The following is a 23,425-nucleotide window of genomic DNA, read 5'->3' as shown; positions in this document are numbered from 1 at the left end:
CACACAACAATATCATTGTGGTGCATGACTACAACAACACGCTTTCCAGTTTCAGAGTGTGTGTATTTACTCTGACAACCACAGGGACTGTCATATTTAGTGGTTAAACATGACATCAATATGTAGAGCACAGGAAGAAAGAACACTTTGTGAAGGTTAATGGGAACCATGATAAAGGATCCAGTTATATAAAGTGCATATGTGCACAAACATGACCATCAGGGAGGAGTCTTATTAGTCCTATATTGACTCTGCAGTGACACAACAAGCTCGACCATACAGACTCATGTGTCCCAGGAGCTTTTGTTGGACTCAGCAGGTTTAATGTGAACCAGCAGGTAGAACCTCACTGACCAGACATCGTGTCTCTGTCTGCACCTACCCACTCATATGTCTGTAAACACTGTGGCTTCACATCATCCGCCACATTTACTCTGCATCTGCCCATAAATCTAAATGTGTGCTAATCCCCTGGTCTATAATGTACACATCGTTCATTAATCAGTCAATGCCCTGCTTACGTCCTTACAGGCTTGTGTGTGCATGTTTGTAATCTCTCTAAATCGGTGTGTAACAGTCAGTGAGTGTGTAAGTGAGTGTCTGCAGACCTCCACAGCAGAGCTTACCTCACATCATCTTAAAAGCAGCCCCGTCTGCTCTAACATATTCAGAGGGTATGGAGCAGAATATTTCATCTCCTCCCACATATGGTCCCAGTTTTCTCTCGACTGCCCAATCTTTGTAGTAACATTTTGTGTTTCCTGGTGTCTGGATGCGATGTAGGGATGAAAACAATCAACTGTGTCCTGTGGCTCTGACTTACTGAAGAGACTGAAGATATGTTGCATTTTTAAACGTCATTTATTTAACATTATTTTGCAATATTTCATGTTATTTGATGTTATAGCATCAGGTTTAGTAGTCACACTACAAAAACACTGTTAGGACTGTGAGCTGACAAAAGAAGAAACTGAAATGCACAATTTCAATCGACATATTGATTCGTCAGTTACTGGAAACACAATTAATGTATCATCAATATTAAAATAATTATTAGCTCTCACTCACTCTCTGTTCTGCAGGGGGTTGAATTTGAACAAAATCTATAGAGTTACATCCACTCTGCAGTAAAACCTGTTTGTGTGTGGTTGGTAAAGTAACAACTGGTTCACCACTCAATATGACTTTGTCACAGACTTGCACACACATGACCTTGCAGTACATATAGACACAATTAATTTATTAGACACATAGACACACACACACAGACACACCCTCTCCCTCCAGTGTCTGGGTGCAGAGCTTCACCACAACTCAGCAGATTGTGGCAGAGCAGCCTCTGGTATGCAGTGTGTTGCAGTGTGTTTTGGTGAGCGGGGGGAGGAGGAGGACACTCGGAAGTGGGTCAAGGCTTTCAGAAGACATCTACTACTCACATGGCTCTTTGTGCCACTCAATATCTGTCCTTCACTGCACGCACGCTCACGCCAACACACACACCCTGCAGAACCCTGCCAAACCCCTTCAGGGGCAAAGTCTTACCTGAGGAGGGTAGCTGCAGTTAAATGTGCATGCAGACATACACACACATGGATACGCTCACATGCACGCGCACACGCACACATACTAAGAGTGAGTTTAATGGACTGAGGTTTAGCTCCTTCATGGAAGCGTCTCTTGGAGCTGGGAGTGGCAGCAGAGGATTAAAGATATGGGTGAATACATTAGTGACTCCCAGATAGAAATGCAAAATTCTGTGCCTTCGGGACAATAATCTTGTCTCAGAAGTATAAGAAAAAAAAGGGAAACACACAGTTTCAAACCATAAATAAGGGAAAACCACAATACAAATTTAGTTTGTGTCTTGTGAGGTTTTGTGTGCTCAGATTTGGGCATTTTTGTGCGACTGAGTTTGTGTGGGGATGAGCATTGACGTGTAAGAGGATTACCAGTGTGAAAGACTCTGCTATGATGCTCCCAAAACCAGTTTCTCACACTCTGCTAAGCCGTGGCACCTCGCTGTGCAGAAATGCAAAAATCGAAAGCAGAGAAAAACTAAATAATGCATGACCCTTTAGTTAGCAAGGAAAACTGAAGTGCAAGGTGAACACACAGAGAGGAATGAGTTAGAGAACATCTGTGAGGCTGTATGGAAAACACATTATAAGAAAGGGTAGAGAGTGAAGAAAATAAAAGATGGTTGATTTAAGAGACAATGACCTTGGAGACAATGAAAAAGTCACAAGTTGCTCGGACATAAATAACAAGTGAGAGGGAGCAGACGCTGTGAGAGCCAGCTGTATCCCCTGAGGGGCAGGAAACAACCAGTGACGGAGCGGAGGAGACAAATCCCTGATGGAATTAGCTCAAAATGTCTGACAGAGTAATAAATTCCTTTTTCCAGGTCAAAAGCCAGCAGCCTTTTCCTCAACCTCCCACCTATAACATCTGACTCCAGCTACGTGCTGTCACATTCACTTACTCTGTGTTTATAATCTGTGAAAGCTACTTTTCATTATCTGGAAGAGAATCTGCTAGTTTTAGGTCGGTGTGAGACAGGCAGCGGGCCAGGAACATTATCTTTTGACACTTCTTAGTTTTTTTGTAAGATATAGGAATATTTCACCAGATCTGCACCTATTTCAACATCAAGCAAAATCAACTCTCACAAAATATGTAACATGACGAGGTGGAGAAAAATATGTTTTACAGGTGACAATGTAAAATAGAACATGAAATCTTATAATGTCACTCAGTAGAGCAAATACCTCCTCCAAGGCCTCAGAGTCCCTTTAGACTCAATCAAGCTGCAAATTATATCAGTGCCGAAAAAAATGTGCTTAATTATTTTATCAAGACTGATTAATAATTACCTGGAAAAAGGTCGGGGAAAAATGACCCTATCTCTCAATGTTGAAGAGAGTGAAATAGATTCCTAGATCCGCCCCCTGATTTGAAACGGCACTATAATTTAATCTTGGTGAAAAGATTATATTCTTAGTGAAGGTAAAAATGTACCTAGGATAATTTTATAAAGATCTTTTTTTTTATCTGTATTTTTATATTTAAAGATATTTTTTGAATAAATATTTTAGTGTGTCTTTGTAAAATTGAAATGATTAACACACCAGATAAATGATCCACATGGTGCTCTGTATTAGTCTGTAATTATTCATATTTATTATTCCCTCATTTATCTAATTAGACAGTTTCATGATGTGATTTGTTTTTGAATGACTCCGCGTCTATTCATCAGGCTGACATCTGACCCAGGTCAATACCTAACATGATTAACTTGTCCCCGCTGATATGAATGAACCGGGAGCAGCAGGTCTGAGAGGATGAAGGAGTCAAAGCCCCTGAGAAACTGATGAATCTGATGAAAATGTAAATATATCCAACAAGAAACAAGAACACACAGGTGAGGACAAATAGGGAAAATGTCTCATCTGCCTTCACCTCTGACCACTCATCTTGTATAACAGATTACATTCCAGTGTAGTGAATGTGACATACATAATTGTCACATCCTTGTTCTTAGTGTGGTAATATACACTGTTCTTTCATACTGTTATTTAATTAATGTGTTAAGAATGACATTACAATGTGTTTATGTGGGTTTAAAATACAACAAAAACTAATTGAATTCATCTCTGACAATATTCTAATAATTCATTAATTTCTATAGCATAAATGTCTAATATTTTGGGGTTCCAGCTTTTACAATATGACGATGTCTTACCTACAGTATATTTGTCATGAATTATAATGAATTAAATAGGGTCAATGATGAGACAAGGCAGATAAATGAAAGATGCCTCTGAGGAATTATGACTTATTTAATAAATAATGAGTTTTTGCTCCTTTTTCTGGTGTTCTATAGACCTGATGATTATTGATGACGAATAATGCACAGCAGATTATTCAGCTTTAAATATAATCAGGGTCATCGGTCTTTGAAAATGAACAGGACAAAGGTCTCACAGAAACACACACAAACATACAGATAAATGACAGATATGGAGATGGACAATTAACTATTAATTAGGGGTAAATGTCGTCTGTTGGTGAAACTGGTCTGAAATTCAGAGCTCTGTAGTTCTGTGTGTGTGTGTGTGTGTGTGTGTGTGTGTGTGTGTGTGTGTGTGTGTGTGTGTGTGTGTTTGTGTGTGTGTGTGTGTGTGTGTGTGTGTGTGTGAAACATGAATCTGCTCATCAGATGCTCCACTAAACTGTGCAGAGTACGGGAATGACACAAATATCTACTCTACAAGTCTGAACCAGGGCAGAAACTGTTTTGTCCATCAATTCATCTTGAGAATATTTTTTTTATTTAATTAAGTCTAATAAACTGAGAAATATTGAAAAGATGTCCATTACAACTGCACCAAGCCAAATGTAAAGTCTTAAATGGACATGTTTTATTAAATAAAACTTTAACATAAAATGTTTTACTATTTTTGCTAAAAAAATAAAGGCATTGATTGATTGTCAAAATGTATTTAAATACGAATAGATCATCTATTCTATTTCTGTCAAACAGCTCATCCATTAAAAAATCACAGCTGCTCTCATTTGAGCAAAGTAATGCACAAACAAGCAGCTTTTTTATTCACTTTCAGATTTGTCCTTGAATGTCTCACAGTGAAATATAACCAGAATTTAACCTGACTCCCACACAAACTGTGCTGATCATGCAGTTCTGGTCAGCCTTTTATGATGTGTGTGTGTGTGTGTGTGTGTGTGTGTGTGTGTGTGTGTGTGTGTGTTTGTTTGTGTGTGTGTGTGTGTGTGTACAAAGATGTGGCCATAGGTCATTAAATGACGTGCAGGCTGACACTGCTACAGGAAGCAGGAGGAGTCAAAAGGAAACCATGTGTGTGTCCTGGCAGAGGTGTGGAGCAGAATCATTACCAACTGACAGATGCACATTTATGAGGAGCTACATCTCTCTCACACACACCACACACACACACACACACACACACATGTGTGCATCTACTCATTAAATATTAAGTTTTCCATCATCTGTGTGCAGCTCAGATGGACATACATCTCCTTCCAGTCTGCAGAGGCAGCAGACCTGACAGCAGAAATGCTTTGAGTACTTGGGATCAATAAGTCGACACACTGGTCGACCCAACCTTCCAGTACAATCATGAAAAATCAGACTGTAAACGTCAAGTCTGTGAGAGTCTGACAGAGACAAATGTGTCGACTGCAGGAAACCGTCCCACTGCTCAGCAAATGCTACTGGACCTGCTGGCGAAGCTGAAACCCCACAGACAAAGACAAAACACAGCCACTGGGAAAAAGACAGGGGGGCTGTGGGTAAGAGGGATGAACACACAAGCACACGAACGTACACACACACACACACACGGACAGCTGAATGTCATGCTGAGAAACCAGCAAACTGTCTGGGGAAGACACCTCTCTTGCCCCTCTGGGGAGACATAAATAGACGAGGATTCCTCATCCAGAGCCAAGATTTCCACTTCCAGGGGAATTACAAATACACAGGCAAATAAAACAAGACGGTATCCTCATCAAGAAATCTATAATACGACTGTGGAAAAATATACATAATGAAGAAGGTAGAGAATTTACATTTGGTGACTGATGAACTTTTCGTAGCAACAAAGAGACAAATTCAAGAATTGTTTTGAAAGGCAGAGTTTATAGAACAATGAAGATGAGGTCTTCTTTAAATCAGAGCAAAGCGGTAAATAAATATACAAACAATAATATACTATATATGGCGGACTTTTCTCTAATAATTATCAAATATTGGTGTGAGATAATATTTGTAACCCTTAACAGAGATTCTGCACAGACTGTAAAGGTGCATCTTGTCTCTACCGCAAAAAAGCTGAGACCAAAAATAAAGAAGAACCTCTGAGTCACAACAGACAGATACAGAACGTGAAGGAAAAACAGACCCTGTGACATCTTCTCTGCAAACGAAAGGGGGGAGTCATATCTCAGATGATATAACGTCTACCACTCAAAGTCAACAGAGGAAAAATCCAACCACAGTGGTTCCCATATTTGTGAATATATTTATATTGATACATATATTTACATTTGGTATATAAATTGCTTTTAAAATGTACTAATATAAGCACCTTTGTTATCACATAGACAAGCACACACACATACAGGAACACGCACACACCTCCATCTCGTTCCCACACTTCCCTTTCGGTGCCCCCTGTTTAATCAACTCCCACTCCTCCCCGTTCCCCTTCCCATGGCAACGGAGAATGCCACTGCGATGATGTCACCCTCCAACATAAAGAGGCATTACCTCATTGCCTTCTACTAAAAAATCTCTAAGAATTCCCATAGCCAATCAGGCTTAAGACTGTACCCCTGTTATTTTAAAATGTATATTTACAATTGGAAATAACCGATTCAATGCATATAGTAATAAAGGATAAAAGGGGGGGGGGGGGGGGTACCACACCATTTAGTTGTGTGGGACTACACAGTCAAGAGATTGACATGTTTTGTTTTCTCTACATGAAAACCACCATCTGTGGCTGCAGAGGGCGCTGTTGCTCAGTATAAGTTACATTGTTTTGCTTTAACTGGTAATTGATTTGACTGTTGACCTGCTAGTCACCCTAGTTCCTGCAGGTCAGAGCTGCTTTTGTTTTTGACTTGGAATGACTTGATGGTGACACCAAGGCAACCTTCATGGTGATAACCCACCCAAACCGAGCCTCAAGTAACTGTTCCCCTGACATTGGTAAACTCCAGCTCAGTGGCACTGACACCAGAATTAAACTGCTCCTAAATAAATCAAAAAGCTGCGGAGGAAAGCAGGTTGGGAATTTTAATCAGTGGAAATAATTGCAGGCTGCGTAGCCCGGGCTCTGCAGAACAAATGTTTCAGACGCGCTCTTTATCCCAGGCTCACTGGTCTATTCAGCTGATAAACAGGGGCACTGGCAGACTGTGAGTGAATGATGTACACGGCAGCAGTTTCCTTTGTGATTGTTAAGCTGCGGTGACTGACGGACTGTCGGCACAGTCGGTCTGGGCCCTTCACACTTGTTTCACTGTGGGGAACTGATAAAAGGTCTCAGTGAGCTCTGGGAACCACCATGAGTGTTGTTTACTGGGATCCAGGAGAGACAGCAGAGGCCTCATTCACTAACAGCTCTCTTTGTGCTGCTGCTGTTTCATTTCTCGCAGCCAGTTCCACATCTCCTCTGTTGTTGATGGTCACTCACTCACTCACGTCGTCGTCGCTTACTGGGAAACTTGATGCAGTGAAGCCTTCGTCAATGTTTTAATTTACACCTCTGCTTTTTCCTCCTTTAACAAGTTAAAATGTCTGCTGTGAAAAAAGTCTATTAAAGATAAACTGTATTCATAGTGTGATTTAATATGTTTTCTTTTTCAAAATGTCATTTTAAAACGATCTGCATCGAGAGTAATTGAAAATGTTGATGTCATGCACTGGTTTGTATCTGCAACAATCACTGCACCATTTGGACATTGCTAGCTGTCAATCACGCCGTATCCACACCCCGATGCATACCGTGCTATAAATGAAAAACATCATGATGTGACGAAGAAGACTTGAAACTAACATTAGAGACGATAAACTCCTTTAAAAATGTTCACTGATGTTATGAATCAAGTGAGAATAAATTTTTAGGGACTTCTTTAGAAACTTTCTGCAACCAGAGGAGTCGCCCTCTGGTTGATCATTCAAGAGAATACAGGTTTAAGGTACTTAACATTGGATTCAATCTATAGACCTGGAGTCTATGTCTGTTTTCTGATGCAGTCCATGATCAATAACAGGACACCTGAAGTGAAAATGTATATCATAGACTCTTAGCAAATATACAGAATAACTATTTTACATTGGTAATATAAACGCTTTTCGTGGACTCGTGCCCCATAAAACTACATTGTATCCACTGAGGCCATGTCTTCCTGTGCTTCCTGTCTTTTTACTGGACTGATTCCAAAAGTGAGAACCATTCATTGAAACACCTACATATATGAACACAGCCCAGGTTGAGACATTCTGAAATTCCCTTTAAGTTTCCAAACAGTTTTTTAACTAAGCCAAAAAAGTTGAAGCCTGCTTTTTAAACATATATTATAAAATGTCGAAGGTGTCTAAGTCTGTATAATTTTTTTTAAACGATTAAGGTCAAACCTGTAGCTACAGGACTGACAACTCAACACAAGGAGAACAAGGGCGTTAATCTTCCTTTCTTTAATCATATTCAGGGTTTAAGTCTGGACTCTATCTGCTCCAAAAGCGACAACATTGAATTTTCACAGTGTGATTAAAAGTACGAAGTGGAGCCAAAGGTTAGAGTCCGGGAACGGCTGATTAATCAAAAAGCGCCAACACACAGGACGACTCCTTTCTCCTGTCTGTACGTTATCAGCAGGTACGAGGCCCTGAGGCGTCACAGTGACGAGGAGCAGGAGTCACTGGGGCAGACAGAGAGTGTAACATTCATTACTTTTTTTAATGACCTACTTGAATATCTAACAGCTTAACTTTTCTGTAGATTGAAAATCACACATGAAAATGGCTCAATGAGAGCAACGTAAAAAAACTGTCAGACTAACAAAAGCGTATGCAGAAAACCTGTACAGTACCATATCAATAAATACATTTATACAAGTTTCTGGTAGGGCTCCATCTATAAAAGCACGCCCACCCACACGGTAGTATCTGTCAATCACAGCATCCATGACCTAATGTTTTCTGTGCTTTAACATCTATCTGACTCTTAATAGGACAATCATTTAAAAATTAAAATGAAGTTTAAAAGAAAAGGAACTAGAAAAGAAATACAACTAATTTTCTGCAAATTTTGGTAAGAAATTAAATTAAATTAAATTAAATTAATCTGCAGGAGATGCGCAATCCACTTCCACGCAGGAGGTACATATGTTCTTTTTTTAATTAAAAACATAAAAAAATGTAAAATAACAAAAAGCCAATTAATTTGCCTGAAAAAATTAAATAATAATCCTTACAACTTCAATAGGGCCTCTCTGTTTGTCAGTGCCTGTCAGTGCTCGGGCCCTAAAAACAAATCATTCTGTTAAAGAAGACTTGAAACTAGAGATTGACTATTTACTATTTATTCCTTTTCTCATAGACCTATATAATAACTGACTTTGTTAACCAGTGGAGTCTCCCTCTGCTGGTCATTCGAGAGAGTATTGGTTTGGCTTCACTTTCTGGACTCTCTATATACATATACTTAAATACTATATTTTCATATAGGGTCTGTCATTATAGACTATTAAAAACAAATCTTTTGCGGCTGCCAGGTTGTACAAAATCCCCCTTCAGCACTTTTTCATTGCTATAATCATTAGTGTGACCCCTCCAGCAAACAAATCTGCAGCTATTTATAGTGGATAAGTCATAAATAAACTCTTCCACAATAATCCAATAAGTCTACAGTTGTAAACATTGATAAATAATTTAAAAATATATTTCCGTCCAGATGGCCGGCAGCATTTCTCCGGATAATGAGAGTTCAGACATGTCAGTGGAGAAACGATGAAGAGCTTCTGTTCATATTTCTGACTTATAACAAATTAGAAATTAAATAAGTTAAATGGTTTGTTAAAACAGCAATGAATTAGTTTATAAACCCTGTTGAAAAGTTGCCAGATCAATAAGGGGCACCAAAATGTTTAACCCATGTGTTTACTATATATATATGAATAAGCACAATGTTGCGCATATCTGTGACACACACACACACACACTCACACACACAATGTACCTTGTGAAAACACTATCTCGTATCGTGACAGCAACATTCATCTATAACAACCAGACATGCAGATGATGTGAGACACATCAGCGTTTGATTCATTGTCCTGATCTGAAAACAGGAATTGCTGGATCCACACAGACAGAAGTGTGACACATAACGAGAAGTGGGAGACAATCTAAAGAGAAATGAGTAATTCACATAAACCACATTTCAATAACGCCGGCCCTCTGGTAAACCCTGTTTATTAAACTGTGGGTCTGACTGGAGCCTGCGAGTGTGATTTATGTATTTAAAGAAGTTAAAGAAGTTGTTTGTTTCCTTTGTGTCAGTTTAGAGTGGGAGAGACTGGATGGGAAGTGAAACATCAGGTGTGAGAGACGGCTGCTGCTGAACCTTGGGACGGAGCTTTCAGGAAACAGAGCTCATCCCCTGTGTTTAATGTTTTTGATCAATTCTTTCTGCTTTTCTTTTTGTCTCAATTAAATTAACCTCTGGGCTTTAGACTGTTGTTTAGAAACAAAAAGCCCATTAGGCATTTTATAGGAAACAGGAAGTTATCTCAAATTTGGCTAGAGTGAAAATGTGCGGTTGGACAGAATTTGTTAGCTTTACTGTGTGTAATTAACAGAAACATTAGTGTGTATTGAAACTAAACTGGAACTCAGCAGAGATGATACCTCAGCCAAGGTCCAACAGCCTCCTTATGATACATTTCAAATCACTAGATCCAGATTTCTATTTCGATCTGCACCAAATTCCACACACATATAAATATCAGCCCCCTAGACATGCCTGACATTTTCATCAAGGTCCATGAACTATTCTCTGAGAAATCAACCAGAATATCTATCTCACAATGATAAATAAAGAGAAAAACATTCCCGGATCTACCCCCCAGATCCAGATCCGTAAAGGTAATAAAATAGTGTCGAAGTTAGCCATGAAGTGTTGGACTTGCTAGTCTGGAACACATGAGACAATTCATGTAATTTCTTCCTTGGATAATGTAATAGACATTTTGTAATGTTTCATTTACAAAACGCTTATCCAATTAATGAAGGAAAAAGTCGTATTCAGTCGACTGCACAAATCAACAAACATGATTAAATAAGTTAAAACCATAATGATTTTACACCAGATAAAATGATCATAAACTAGATAAATCTAGTAAGCTCTCAGATTAATGTTTAGTTTGAACCACCAGACACATTCATCTGTTATTAGGGTGTCGTTTAATGAAAGATCAACAAACCCCGCCTGCTGGAGCTACTGTGACTTTCCTTAAGTTTGTTATTTTTCAGTCTATTTGTCCTGAGTGATATCATGATAAACCACAGACTCAATAATCGTCCACTCACATAACTTCCTTGGTTCACTTACTTTGAGAGTTGCAGTCTGTCATTGCACTGGACCTTGGCTGACATGTCAGCGGTGGGAGCGAGGGTCTTGTTTTGATAGTCAGAGGAACAACTCATGTCAGCAGCTCTGATGTTCAACAGCTCAACCAGCCTCACACTCCCTCTCTGCTTCGCTGGCTCAACCATCAATGACTCTCTCCCCCTCTGTCTCTCTCTGTCTCTACTTCCTCTCTCAGCGCAGCAGCACCCAGGGGTCACGCTTCTTCTTTGAGCATTTCCTGTCGTCTGTCCCTGTGGGAGCAGATATGACCCTGCAGATGTCACAGGGCTGCTGGCTTCTTCTTTTTAAAACCCCCATGTAGTAGGGCTGGGCGATATGGCATAAAACTAATATCGCAGTATTTTTAGGCTATATCGCGATACAAGGTATATCTGGATATTTTGAAATCTCCTCTAAATCAGCTGTGGATCGAAAGAGGAACTCTGTGTTTTCAGTGTTTGTTTCTACATCAACAAAGTCACTGACCGGTTGCCTCATGTGGACGTGCTCTGATCTCACTGTGTAGCGGAGTGAGTGGGGGCGGACAAGTAGCCCCAGTGTGCAATTCAGGGTGGTGTTCGAAGTGGGCGGAGTCAAACGTTTGTCTCAAGTACATCACCTAGTGGCAGAAGCCATGCAGCACATGAACAAATGTCCATACTGCATGAACATATCATGAACACTGCTTCCTAATTAGACATGTTACATTATATTTGTACAAAAAATCATTGCCTGTGATAAAAGAAGGAAGTTTGAAACAATTTGAATTACTGTTATGTGAATTCAAATAAATTACAATAAGAAACTGTCAGATCCCCTATAAACAATATCAAGCTGTTTTTTTTGTACCAGAAATGTACATAAGTAAACAATCAGCCTTCTAAGTATCAGCTTGTCCCTAATTCGCAGCAAAAATATATAAGCATTTATAACTCCAAAAAGGGGTGATTTAATCTCCTTTAGAAAAATTAAAAAGTTGTTATAATGGAGTGAGATGATGTGTAACCTCACTCACAGATATAACTCATGTCGGCTGTACCTTCTGCAGAAAACATCTGTTCAAGCAGCCTCAGACCAATCAGCTGAGGTCCATGGTTCACATGGTTCACAGTCCGTATAGTTTCTTTTATCACACAAGTCAAACGTTTCTTCACACAAAACACAAACAGAGACACCTTCTGTGAGTGTTTTAGGGCCAGATGACATTTTCGCATTTATATCTATAAACAACTATTTGCATATCAATGCAGATAAGTAAAAAAGCAGATATGTGTAACGTTTGCTGCACTGAAAACATCAGATAAAACAAATCGGTTAAGTTGTTCATTTTATGCAGGACTTTCACTTGTAAGGGAGTATTTTTACATGAAAGTATTTCTGAGAGTCAGAGTATTTCCGCATGGTCTCATTGGCTAATTCACTGATTTACAGTAAGTTACACAGAAAGAGATTCAGTCCAGTGATGGTTCAAATCCCATCTGGATCTCTCAGCCTCACATCACCATAGAAACAGTTGCTATGGAGGACAGCAGTAGAGACTATCACATTCATCAGGATCTGGACGTGTTCAGGGCTAAAAATTAGATGTGTTACATGATGAGAAACACACGTTATAATCATAACACGTCTGTTTTATAAACCGAATACATGTTAACAACACAATCTGATCACAGCAATGCAGCAGATTATATTTAAGTCAATCAACGGATCAATTAAACAACTCTTTTTCAGCTCTACACACCATCACAGTTCCTCTCTTGTTGTGACTGTGATTGTAATTAAAATCATGATATCACAATATCAACTCCAGAGAACCAGTAACACAGAAGGAGGTCAGTGATGCACATTATGATTTATTTACTCCCTCAGCTCAGTCACCAGTCCAACAATAAATTATCTTGTTCTGCCTCCATCTTTTCCTGCAGCTTCTGTTACCGGGCAGAGTTCATCTGCAGGTAGAAACAGCTGAGTCACTGCAGCTCTTCACTGTGTCTGCTACTCAGAAAAACTTCCCTGCAGGACGAAGCTGCACAACTAAATCTGGTGCACATTCATATTTCAGCAATACATGACTTTTATACATCTGTATTATGATTGCTGTTCTTTAGCAAGAGATTTGCTTCAATCTCTTGTTTCAACCTTGCAGATTTACAAATCTATCCCTTCATGCAAGTCCTAAATCATTCAGTTATCAGTGGCAGGGATGTTGTTCTGCAGAGTGAGTCAGGGCGTAGACACCTGCAGTCAGAAAGACAGGAAGGCAGTAGAAGAGCTGCAGACTTTGTATCAGCTCATCCTGAACCAGAGGCAGATTTGACTAAACTATTTCACTCTCACATGAAAACGTGTGCAGACAGAGTAAGAAAACTGTATCCGTACATGATTAAAGATTAAAGAGCCCTGTTTTGACTACATACGACATCAGGTGACGCACCCTGGATGTGAAGTTTATGTACTATGACATAAGTCTCTGTTGTCCTTTGGGACTCAGCAGTGACAGTGGAGCAGAAATAGATTTAGTGAGAACAGGACAGAGCTGCACTGTGCTGCAGAGACACTGCAGCAGGAGTTCACCGCTTGAGTACAAATATAAAGACGTTGAAAAGATTCACTTCATCTCGTTTCAAGTACATTTCCAAATCTGTGTTAAGAAAAGATATGATCATGTATGTAATGTTATTGCCCATTTTTATGTTTATTTTGCTCTTTTGTCTAACTCTTTAAGGGAATTTCCCCAACGTTCTTATTTCATCTTATCTCTTTTATTAACAAAAGAATAACAGGAAAGGGCATTATTTTTGAATAAATGTAAGCTGCCGTTTAAGACAATGCAATATAAATCGACATAATTACCGGAGATAACAGAACATGAATATAATTTTTTTTTAAATAAAAACCATGAAACCAAAAGAAAGCTAATAAGCATAAATCCTCTTATTCCTCATTATATAAAGGCACTCAAGGTTTTTAGTGCAGTAATAAGGATTCTACACCTTCATACTACGCAGGCTTCCTCTTTTCTTTAATGGCAAGATCGATATTAACATAATCTCTTCCACCCCCTGGAGAAGACAAATAAACCGACTCAGAGATCCCCCACGAGGAATAGTCTCTGTCCCTGGTCCTTTTAGTTTCTCAGGTGAAAACCACGATTTAATGAGACATATCTCTCAAAGTCGGACATGTGATAAACCAGGAGTGGGAACTGTTTAAGTTTAAAAACATCCTTCCAGGGCCAATCAGTGAACTACTTTTAAACCCCTCTGTATATCACAATACAGTCTCTGATGTGATGGCTGAGGCTGCTTCTATGGGGTCTGATGTCAGATGGTAGTGATGATGATGATGATGAAGATGATGATGCTAGTCACAGCTGGTTTTACCCAATCCTGCATCCCGAAAACGTATCTTTTCTTGACAGTTGCCATGATGCTCGACGCTGATGATGCATAACAGCTGCTTGTGCTGCTCTCACCTCGACATGCACACAGCCAGAGGAGACCTGGGACGTACATACTAGCAGTAGTAGTTTATATATTGTTGTTATTTTCTATCTGATCATGAGACATTGTTTATATTGATTTTCTTTTTGTGTTTATGAATATCCTAACAAAGAAAATTGTCTCATAAATGTATTCTTCAGATCAATAAAAATCATATTGCTGGTTGACTCATAATTCTTGGCACAGAATGGATGTCACAGTCTGTGTAGCTGAGCGTTGGGAACCCATCCAGTGTTAAAGCAGTTCACAGTGAGAACATGGCTGCATTTCCCATGAAACCACCAGTCCTGTGAACCACTGTTATTTCTGACAAGCAGTATTTTTCCCACCAAAAGGGACTCGCTACAATCTCTACATAACACTGTCACTTTCATTTGGCATTCCTCCTCTCCCCTCTTCTCTCCTCTCCTCTCTTTTCCCCTCCTCCTCTCTGACATTTATTTGTTCGGATTTAAGCTCCCACAAGCAAAATGTTCCACAGAAGTCTTGTCTGACTGGTAAATCCATATTAAATCCTCCTCCTCCTCCGTGGCGATGCTGTCCCCTCTCAGGATGTGGATCTGGGTCAGACCAACATTCCCATGTTCCAGACCTGGTTTTTTCTATGAGGAAACATCACAATGATTTCTTAGAAGAATCAGCACTTTCCTAAAGACTATAACTAACTCAACTGGAGACTTAGCAACTGACTGGGCTTTTTTGCTGTATATTTAACACTTCTGTGATGTGTTGTGACTGCATGGTGGACAGGGAGAAGCTGTAAAGCCGAAGCTGTAGGCGGATATCAGACACCTCTACGAAGTGTGAATGTGGACGGTTTATGTCAAAAGAGACCCCTGGGCTCAGAGAGCTAAACAGCCTCCATGAGAGAAACGCTTTCTGATCATTTCTATCTCTTTTTGGTCCTTTTTGCCTCTTTGTCGTGGTGTTGCATCACTTGTGCATCATTTTGTGTCTCTTTGGTCACTTTGTGTCTTTCAACTGAGGTCAATATATAACTTTATATTGGCCCAGGACCCCCCTGACCTCTCGGGCCCCCATGGCCTGTGCTCTGTGGCCCAATCGTTCATCAATAACTGCACTGATATCCCACTTAGAGAGAGGGGCAGGGGGGTGCTTATATATGCACTTTGTGCCAAAGCAACCCCGAGAGCCACTGAAATACTTCACATGCTGAGGTAGCCAGATGTCTCTGTACACACACGCACACATGCCCACACGCACACGCACACACACACACGCACACACACACACCGATACCATTGCCTACTTTAGCCCTGTGTCCAGATACCCTCCTCAGATTTCTCATTCACTCTTCATTAATGACACACCGTGGGGGATGTTTCCACACAGAGACAGACAATGTGTTGAGCTGCACTGGAGGAGGCACGAGGACTTTTATTACCTCAAAGAAGAAGAAACTCATCAGGAGGCCAAATAAGATAAAATAAATAGAACACCTTGTTTTTTTAACTGCTGCATTTCATGAACATGTAGGAGTCACATAAAATGGCCGACAACAAACAAAAAATATGCATTCTGAGAAATAAAAAGTAACTCAGGTGAGATGTAGCAAGATTGGAATTGTGGGTAATGTATGCAGCAATTTTTGATGATATGTATGGAATAAAAAATGCATTCTCTCGGGTTCGAATCAGTTCGAATTCCTTTCAAAATTGTGGGGTCATTATTTTTTTTTATTAACTATATGAGATTAAATATAAACACATATTCTTGTATTCTCCTTAGACAGTTCTGTCAAATCCACATAATAGAAATCGAAGGTGTTTATCTCTGATTTAAACAGAATATCAGTACTGGGATCAGTAGCTCGAGCTTTTCCAAGATCTGGGAGTTTTCACATATTTCCTTTCCTTATTGCAGTAAATATTTTAAACAGCTTTAACTGTGAAAATAAGGCAACTCTCCCAATAACATACTAACATACAGCCAACATTGAAGATACTTTTTTTTTTTATTATTATTATTTATTTATTTGATTAGGACAGTGCACATTAATCAATATGTCAGCCAGAGCATCAATATAAATATGCCGGAGTTAGCTTAATTGCTAATTTTCATCCGTTGTCCACTTCTCTGCACCCACAAGGAAAAAACTGGATCACTCAGATCAACAGAAACAGAAGTGAGACTTTCACACATTGGTGTGTCTGCACACAATTCTGGAGACTAATTCCTCCCACAGTCCAAAATCATGCAGCTTAGGTTAATTGGAGACTCTAAATTGACTGTAGGTGTGAATGTGAGTGTGAATGGCTGTTTGTCTCTATATGTTGACTGTGTGAGACACTGGCAACCTGTTCAGGTTGACCTCTCTGCCAGTGTCAGATGGGATTGGCTCCAGCCCCCTGTGACCCTCAAAAGGATAAGTGGTTCAGATGATGGATGGATGGATGGATGGATGGATTTTGTAGTGATCATGCACCTCAAGTTTTAGAGGAGAGAGAGCGACCAGCAACATTTACGAGTCCCTGCTGAAAGTCTATTTTTGCAAAGAGCCAATAAAATATTATTGAGTGCATCTATAAATTACAGTCCACTCTTTCTTGGCAGGATGTGCAGTCAGTCAGTAAAGTATATTACAAGGTTATGAAGGTGTTTTTATTCCAATCTAATAAAATGGTGACAGGATTCATTTATTCTATTTAGCATAAAGGGTGTTATTCAAAACTGTGGATCAGCTGGTAAATCCTGCTCCTCTTTGTGACTCAGCTCAAAGTCTTTTTAACTTATTTTTAAAAATTCTGGATTTTCTCTCATTCTACACTAGATTAATTTGTTTTTATATTGAATGATTTTATGATTTGTCCGTTTTGCTGCTTTGCGTGAAACATGTGCTTAATTTCCAAGTTACTGTGATTGGTGCCTTCACCAATCACAACAACAAGCTACTATGTGTTTCAGCAGATTTGAATGGACAGAGAGGTCAGAAATTAGTTTTTTTTTTATCCAATCTTTATATCTGATTTGTAACCTGCCCTGTGTTCTCTCTGTGCGGCAGTCAAAATGTTTTCAATGAAAAAATACTCCAACAATCATCTCACAACATGAAAGAAACGTTCTTTAGATCTTACATGGAGATTATAATTCTGCCTGGTTACGTTGTTTTGTGGGGATAACAATAAATAAATCATATACTAAACGGTGTGGTTTCTTGTCTCTCAGGGTCAAAATATAGCTCTTTATTTTGAGAGGGTTTTCTGCTGCTCATTATTACAAATGAAGGTTTTTTGTTTCACTGGTTAAAATTCAGAAATGTGAATAAATGTCTTTCCCGAACAGACACGTGTGATCTCACTGCCCACACACAACATGCCACAGGATAATTTTTCAGAATCTGACGGAGACTGAGACATTTTTTCCATGTTCACATTTGAATCATATCAGTGTAAAGTGATGCTTGGATCTCAATCGTACACACGGGGCACCTCATGCAGAGAGAAACCTTCCTGAGAGTGAAACACAAACCTGCTCATTCTTCTCTCCAAACAAAACCACTGAAAAGTAAAACTAAACACACACACACAAAGACACACACACACACACATACACACTCACAGCGCTTCGGAAATGTTAATGACTGTGGCTGCAGGTAATAGAGCTAAACAAGCACCTGGAATAGAACAGAAACACAACACCCGATCTGAGGACACCAAAGACTGAAAAAGCCAAAAACCAAAGACGGAAGGAATAAAAAAAGCAGATAATGGTACAAAGTGCCTCTATAATTTATTTTCTGTTGAGAAACTAATCATCAATCAACTAATTGTTTCAGCTCTAGACTCATCCATTCATTCATCATCTCCCTCATTCTTCAGGAGACTCAGCGCCTCTACTCTTTACAACTGCTGTGATCAATAATTTGATATTGAAACAATAAATCAAATGATGATGTCCAGAGGAGGAGTCACCAAGAGAGAACAATCCCCTGAATCTGCAGCTCCTCTCATCTTCACAGACATTTTACTCATCGTTCGTCTACTCCGTAAATTTACATTTCTGCTCTTAAATCAGCTGTTTTCAGGGGAAAGACACTAAAAGTCCACTTTACACCACAACCAGACACACACACACACACACACACACACACACACACAAGGTGACAGTAGTTTCAGCAGCAACAGAGACGGATATTTCCATCAGTAGCTGGAGGAGGTAAATGGACAGAATCATATTTTTCCCAGTCTCCTTGACAACTTAACGTGCTTTACAGAACAATTCACATTCACACATTCACAGAGCGCTTTTTTCTATCATACGCTCTAAGCACAGTTTGGGGGGGGGGGCGGGGGTACCTGAAGCAGACAGTGTGCCATTCACTGTTGAGGGCCCGGAGGAACTGCTCATCGTAGATCCTCTGTTTGCATCCCGCACAGACGGGCAAACGTCCTCCTGCTGCAACAACAACAACAACAACAACAAGTCCATGATCACACTGCATGTACACACAGACTCCTGTACAGGTTATATAGCTTGTTACTGTGAGCTTTAAATCAACAGCAGCTCTGATAATGAGACGTAGTTATTGCTGATGTGTGTTTGCATGTGAGAGTTATCTCTGCTCTCATCTCGCCTTCAATGCAAATCACCACCGCTGGTTCATAGAGTCATAGAGTGCCTGGAGCTGCAGGAGGAAAAGATATCAACATAACACAAAAACCACAGTGTTCGACAATTCATCGCTACTGACAAACAAACACAACACACACGAGTATAGGAAACCAGGGTTGTTGGTAAAGATCCTAGAACATAGATCTAGCTTTTCAACTGATACATTTTCTCCTCTGAATTGAGCACAGTCTGATAACAACTGATTCCATGAATGAGACGACCACAAATCCCTCCTCCCGTCCTCTAATGAGGAAAATGTTAATTATGATTAGAGTTTCAGGGGAAAAATTTGGAACAGTTAGAAAAACTGTGAGTGTCGAAGCAGCTGCAGCACAGAGAAAACATTATTACACACAGTGGATGTTGCTTCAGCTTATTTGACTAAGAACATTTCTGGTATCAGCAAGACTATAATCTGTTACAGAGGACTAGATGATTCCCCTGCATAATTCTTCATTAGCCTTGTTGAATACGTTTACATGGTCAAAAAGCAAAAGCTTCTTTCCTCCTTATTTTCCCCTCTTGGTAACTGTCTTATGTTTATGACACAAAATGCTGTGAAAACTTCAGTAGGACATTATAATACCATTAATACGTATGAAAGAAACTAAGGTTGAAATACAACTATATTCAATTATTGCTTTTCCTGACCTTTTTCAGGTTTATCATTTTCATTTATTGGTCTACATGTAAACGTGTCTATTATTATAGCTGAGCTCCTGCACTTTCACAGTGAGAGGCTGTTAATTAAAGTTAGGAGACTGTCTGAAAACCTGAATCTGCCGTCGACAGCAAAATGAAGAACAGCATTCAACAGAGCTCTATCCCCTGTAGAGTGAAACCCCCCATAACACAAGAGAAACTGCATCATTAGGTCCTTTTAGTTGCATGCACACAACTTGTAAATATGCAGGATCGCAAAAACAGCTCAAACAGCACCTCTACCTCAGGCATCTAAACATCTGGATACTGGTGCCAGCCAATCGATAACACACAGCGATCAATGGTTCTAATTGTCAGTGTTTAGGTCTGAAACGTGCGTTGGCAGTGGTTTTGTGCGATCAGCTCATTTCTGTGATCAGTGAGTGCTGCTGCGGCCCCGCTCCTGTTTTATTGATCAGATCCATACTGAGGGAGGTGCAGTTGGTTCCTGTGCCTGTTCTCTTCCTCTCCTTTCACCCTCATCTCTTTATCCATTCATGGTTTCACATTATCTCCCTGACGGCCGTGTCCACTTAACCTCAGCTGTCAGCACATACCTCAGGAAAGTCAAACAAACACACCTGCGTTCACACACACACACACACACACACACACACACACACACACACACACACACACACACACACACGCACACACACACACACACACACACACACATAGGAATATGTTTTCCTTATCTCAAGCAAACATTCCTCATTCCCATGAGCTGAACTCACTGTGATGCAATGTGACTCGTCACATAAAAGATCCATTGTTGAGTTTGGTGAACCTGACTGGCAGCTACAGTCACATTATATCATCAGAACTGAAACTAAGTATTCATGAGAGTATAAAAGAATGTCGATGATTATCGCTTTATGACTTTTATCACCAGAAATATAACAAAAATCGAATATATATTAACAAAATGCTATATGCATTGTATAAGCACAGGTAGGAGGTGTTACACATGATTTGTAAAATGTTTTGCTGTTTAAGTGTCATTCTCTGCTCATAAAGTAGAGTTTAAAACCACAACCTCCACCCAAAGGTACACTCATACTTACTATTGACTGATATGAACATTTTATATCATTTAATCTTGGTCCTCATCATTCAGCCCTAATAAGACCAAAACCTCTTCTAGAGCAAGAAATACAAGAAATAAAGACTTAATTATTCACAGTTTGAGAGGTAAGATTAGAGAAAGCTTAAAAAATCATCCTTGAAATTTTTACTTTCGTCTCTAAATAAAATTGTAACCTCTCAAATGTATAGATGCATGTAGAGTCCAGACTAGAGATGTTCTGATACCAGCATCAGAAATGTCTCCAGATGACTACGCAAATCTACTGATCCCATAGCACGTATTCAAAGTATATTAGTTTACATCCACATAAAACTGCAATTTATAATCGTAAAAGTATTTACCAGTGGCAGTATAACGCAACTGCTGTTTTAGTAGTGTAAGCCAGAGCTAGCTAAAATATTTGGAAATATTTCATTCTGGAAAGACCCCACATATTTAACTTTTTGTTCTGTTACCTTAAATAATTCATTCATTACAGCTGTGTAACATATGTTTTGGGTATTAAATATCTGTGTGAGTATTTTCATCTTGGAACCAATATGTGCAGCTCCACAGCAGGAAAACGTCCCAACAACATTACATCAGTGAGACTCTAACTTTATCTACATTGATATAATCTATTTATGAGGTGATGTCATATTTACATGACACACCCACAGAGTCTCGGTGTATGTTATTAATCTGTCAACATGTGCTTCAGTAGAGTTCATGTGAGTGGAGATGAGGAGTGTCCCTGTGTGGAGGTGAACACACTAACATGATGGTGCATCCTCTCAGAGAGGAAACATGGCTTCAGCTGCAGAACAATCTGAACCGGACGCTCCCTGCACACACACAGACACACACAGACACACACAGAGACGCACACACATCCTCCATCTGCTCATCACGCACATTCAACCACACCTTCACTGAGAGATGATGGTAAAAAGCATGCGTGGTCTGCAGCCATTCTCTGAGGAGCATGTTTACAGGATGCTCCGGTGCCCCTGCACCTCAATCCGGCCGCCAATACCACCCAGGCAGCCTCTCCTTCTCTCCTCTCCTTCTCTCCTCTCACCTTCCTCCTCTCCCATGCGTTCGTCCTTCCACGTGCAGCACAGCAGCATCAACCTCATTCACTCTCCGGTCAGAGAGCCAGCCGCCTCTGGTCCACAGATTATCGGTGTCCGACCTCCTCCACCGCCGCTGCGTCCGTGTGTCGGCCCCGCTTTGCTTCCTCCTTCCCTCGCTGCCTCCTGCAGCGCTTCATTCAAGAGACAGGACGACCAATGGAAACGCAGAGCCGGCAAGAGGAAGACAGGCAGCGACCAACCAGCGTTGATCCCCGGGTTATTAATGCGGAGAGGCGGGGTGGAGCATAGGAGGAGGAGGAGGAGGAAGATAGTGCAGTGCAGTAAATAACTCTGATAGTGTTGCACTATGCAGAACGGGACATATAGAGGAAAATAATTATTATTGTTATTATTTATTTATACACTTTTCTCACCAATGATCTTTGCTTTGCATGGAGTAACCAATGAGAATAGCACGATGTGACATGAGCAGAGAGAAGACATCCACCACAGTCCAACTGGAATGAGGCTTCTTGAAAGATGCCTCATTCTCAAAGTTACATAGAAACTTATTAGATTGTGTGGTTAAGATTGGTTAGTCCCGCCTACTCGTACAGTTTCCGTAGTGTAGTGGTTATCACGTTCGCCTCACACGCGAAAGGTCCCCGGTTCGAGACCGGGCGGAAACACTTTATGAACCCGTCAGCATTGACATTTTCACAAGAGGTAACATGTTGCATCAACCCTTGAACACAAGCTTTACTTTTAACTCGACTCTGCAGCAGTAGTGGTCTCTGGAATTTCATGATTTCTGTGATATCTAGTTCATTGTATATATTCTGTCTACACTGTACATATTTGTTTTATTCCAAATATATTTTTTATAGTTCCTTATATTTTTAAGAATCACATGTTTACTTATTACTTTATTCATATATTTTGACTGTTTCAGTAACATGGCAATTTCCCCCGCAGTAACACTAGTAAAGGATTCTCTTATATCTTATCTTATCTTACAGACAGGGGTGACAACATGTAAAGAAATGTTTGAAGAGGGATCTAGGAGAAACATACGACTGGTCTGTGTAATTTCAAATGGGCGGTGAGTTTCATACCATGGAGGCTCTGACAGCATAAAGCTCAGTCACATGTTGTTACAAGGTGAAACCTGGGAGCAGCCAGCTGGGCTCCATCCCCAGACCTCAGCAGTCAGAGGACAGGTACTGGGTCAGTGAATCTGAGAGGTAACTGGTTGCAAGGGCA

The 23,425-nt window shown here is 40.0% G+C and overlaps 1 protein-coding gene and 1 non-coding gene across 3 annotated transcripts in view; one reads left to right on the top strand and one right to left on the bottom strand.

The window, feature by feature from the left end:
• The window catches only part of limk1a (LIM domain kinase 1a), a 50,545-nt gene extending 28,226 nt beyond the window's left edge, over positions 1–22,319 (bottom strand). The window contains exons 1-2 of one of the 2 annotated variants that reach the window (XM_053422542.1): positions 22,168–22,319; positions 19,000–19,099 (exon numbers count right to left, since the gene is read on the bottom strand). In XM_053422542.1, coding sequence (XP_053278517.1) covers positions 19,000–19,099; positions 22,168–22,225 — 158 coding nt within the window. In that variant the 5' untranslated portion in view covers positions 22,226–22,319. Of the gene's footprint in view, positions 1–11,162; positions 11,718–18,999; positions 19,100–22,167 lie in introns of those variants that run through there. The other variant, XM_053422541.1, reaches the window with a different exon arrangement.
• A 459-nt stretch (positions 22,320–22,778) lies between these two features.
• trnav-cac (transfer RNA valine (anticodon CAC)) lies at positions 22,779–22,851 on the top strand. Its single transcript has one exon. It is a non-coding gene; the product is annotated as a tRNA-Val (tRNA).
• The last annotated feature ends 574 nt before the right edge of the window (positions 22,852–23,425 follow it).

Source organism: Pleuronectes platessa, chromosome 5, assembly GCF_947347685.1.
Source record: "Pleuronectes platessa chromosome 5, fPlePla1.1, whole genome shotgun sequence".
NCBI lineage: Eukaryota > Metazoa > Chordata > Actinopteri > Pleuronectiformes > Pleuronectidae > Pleuronectes > Pleuronectes platessa.
Note: the sequence above shows the minus strand (reverse complement) of the source record. Positions and strands in the feature narration are given on the sequence as shown.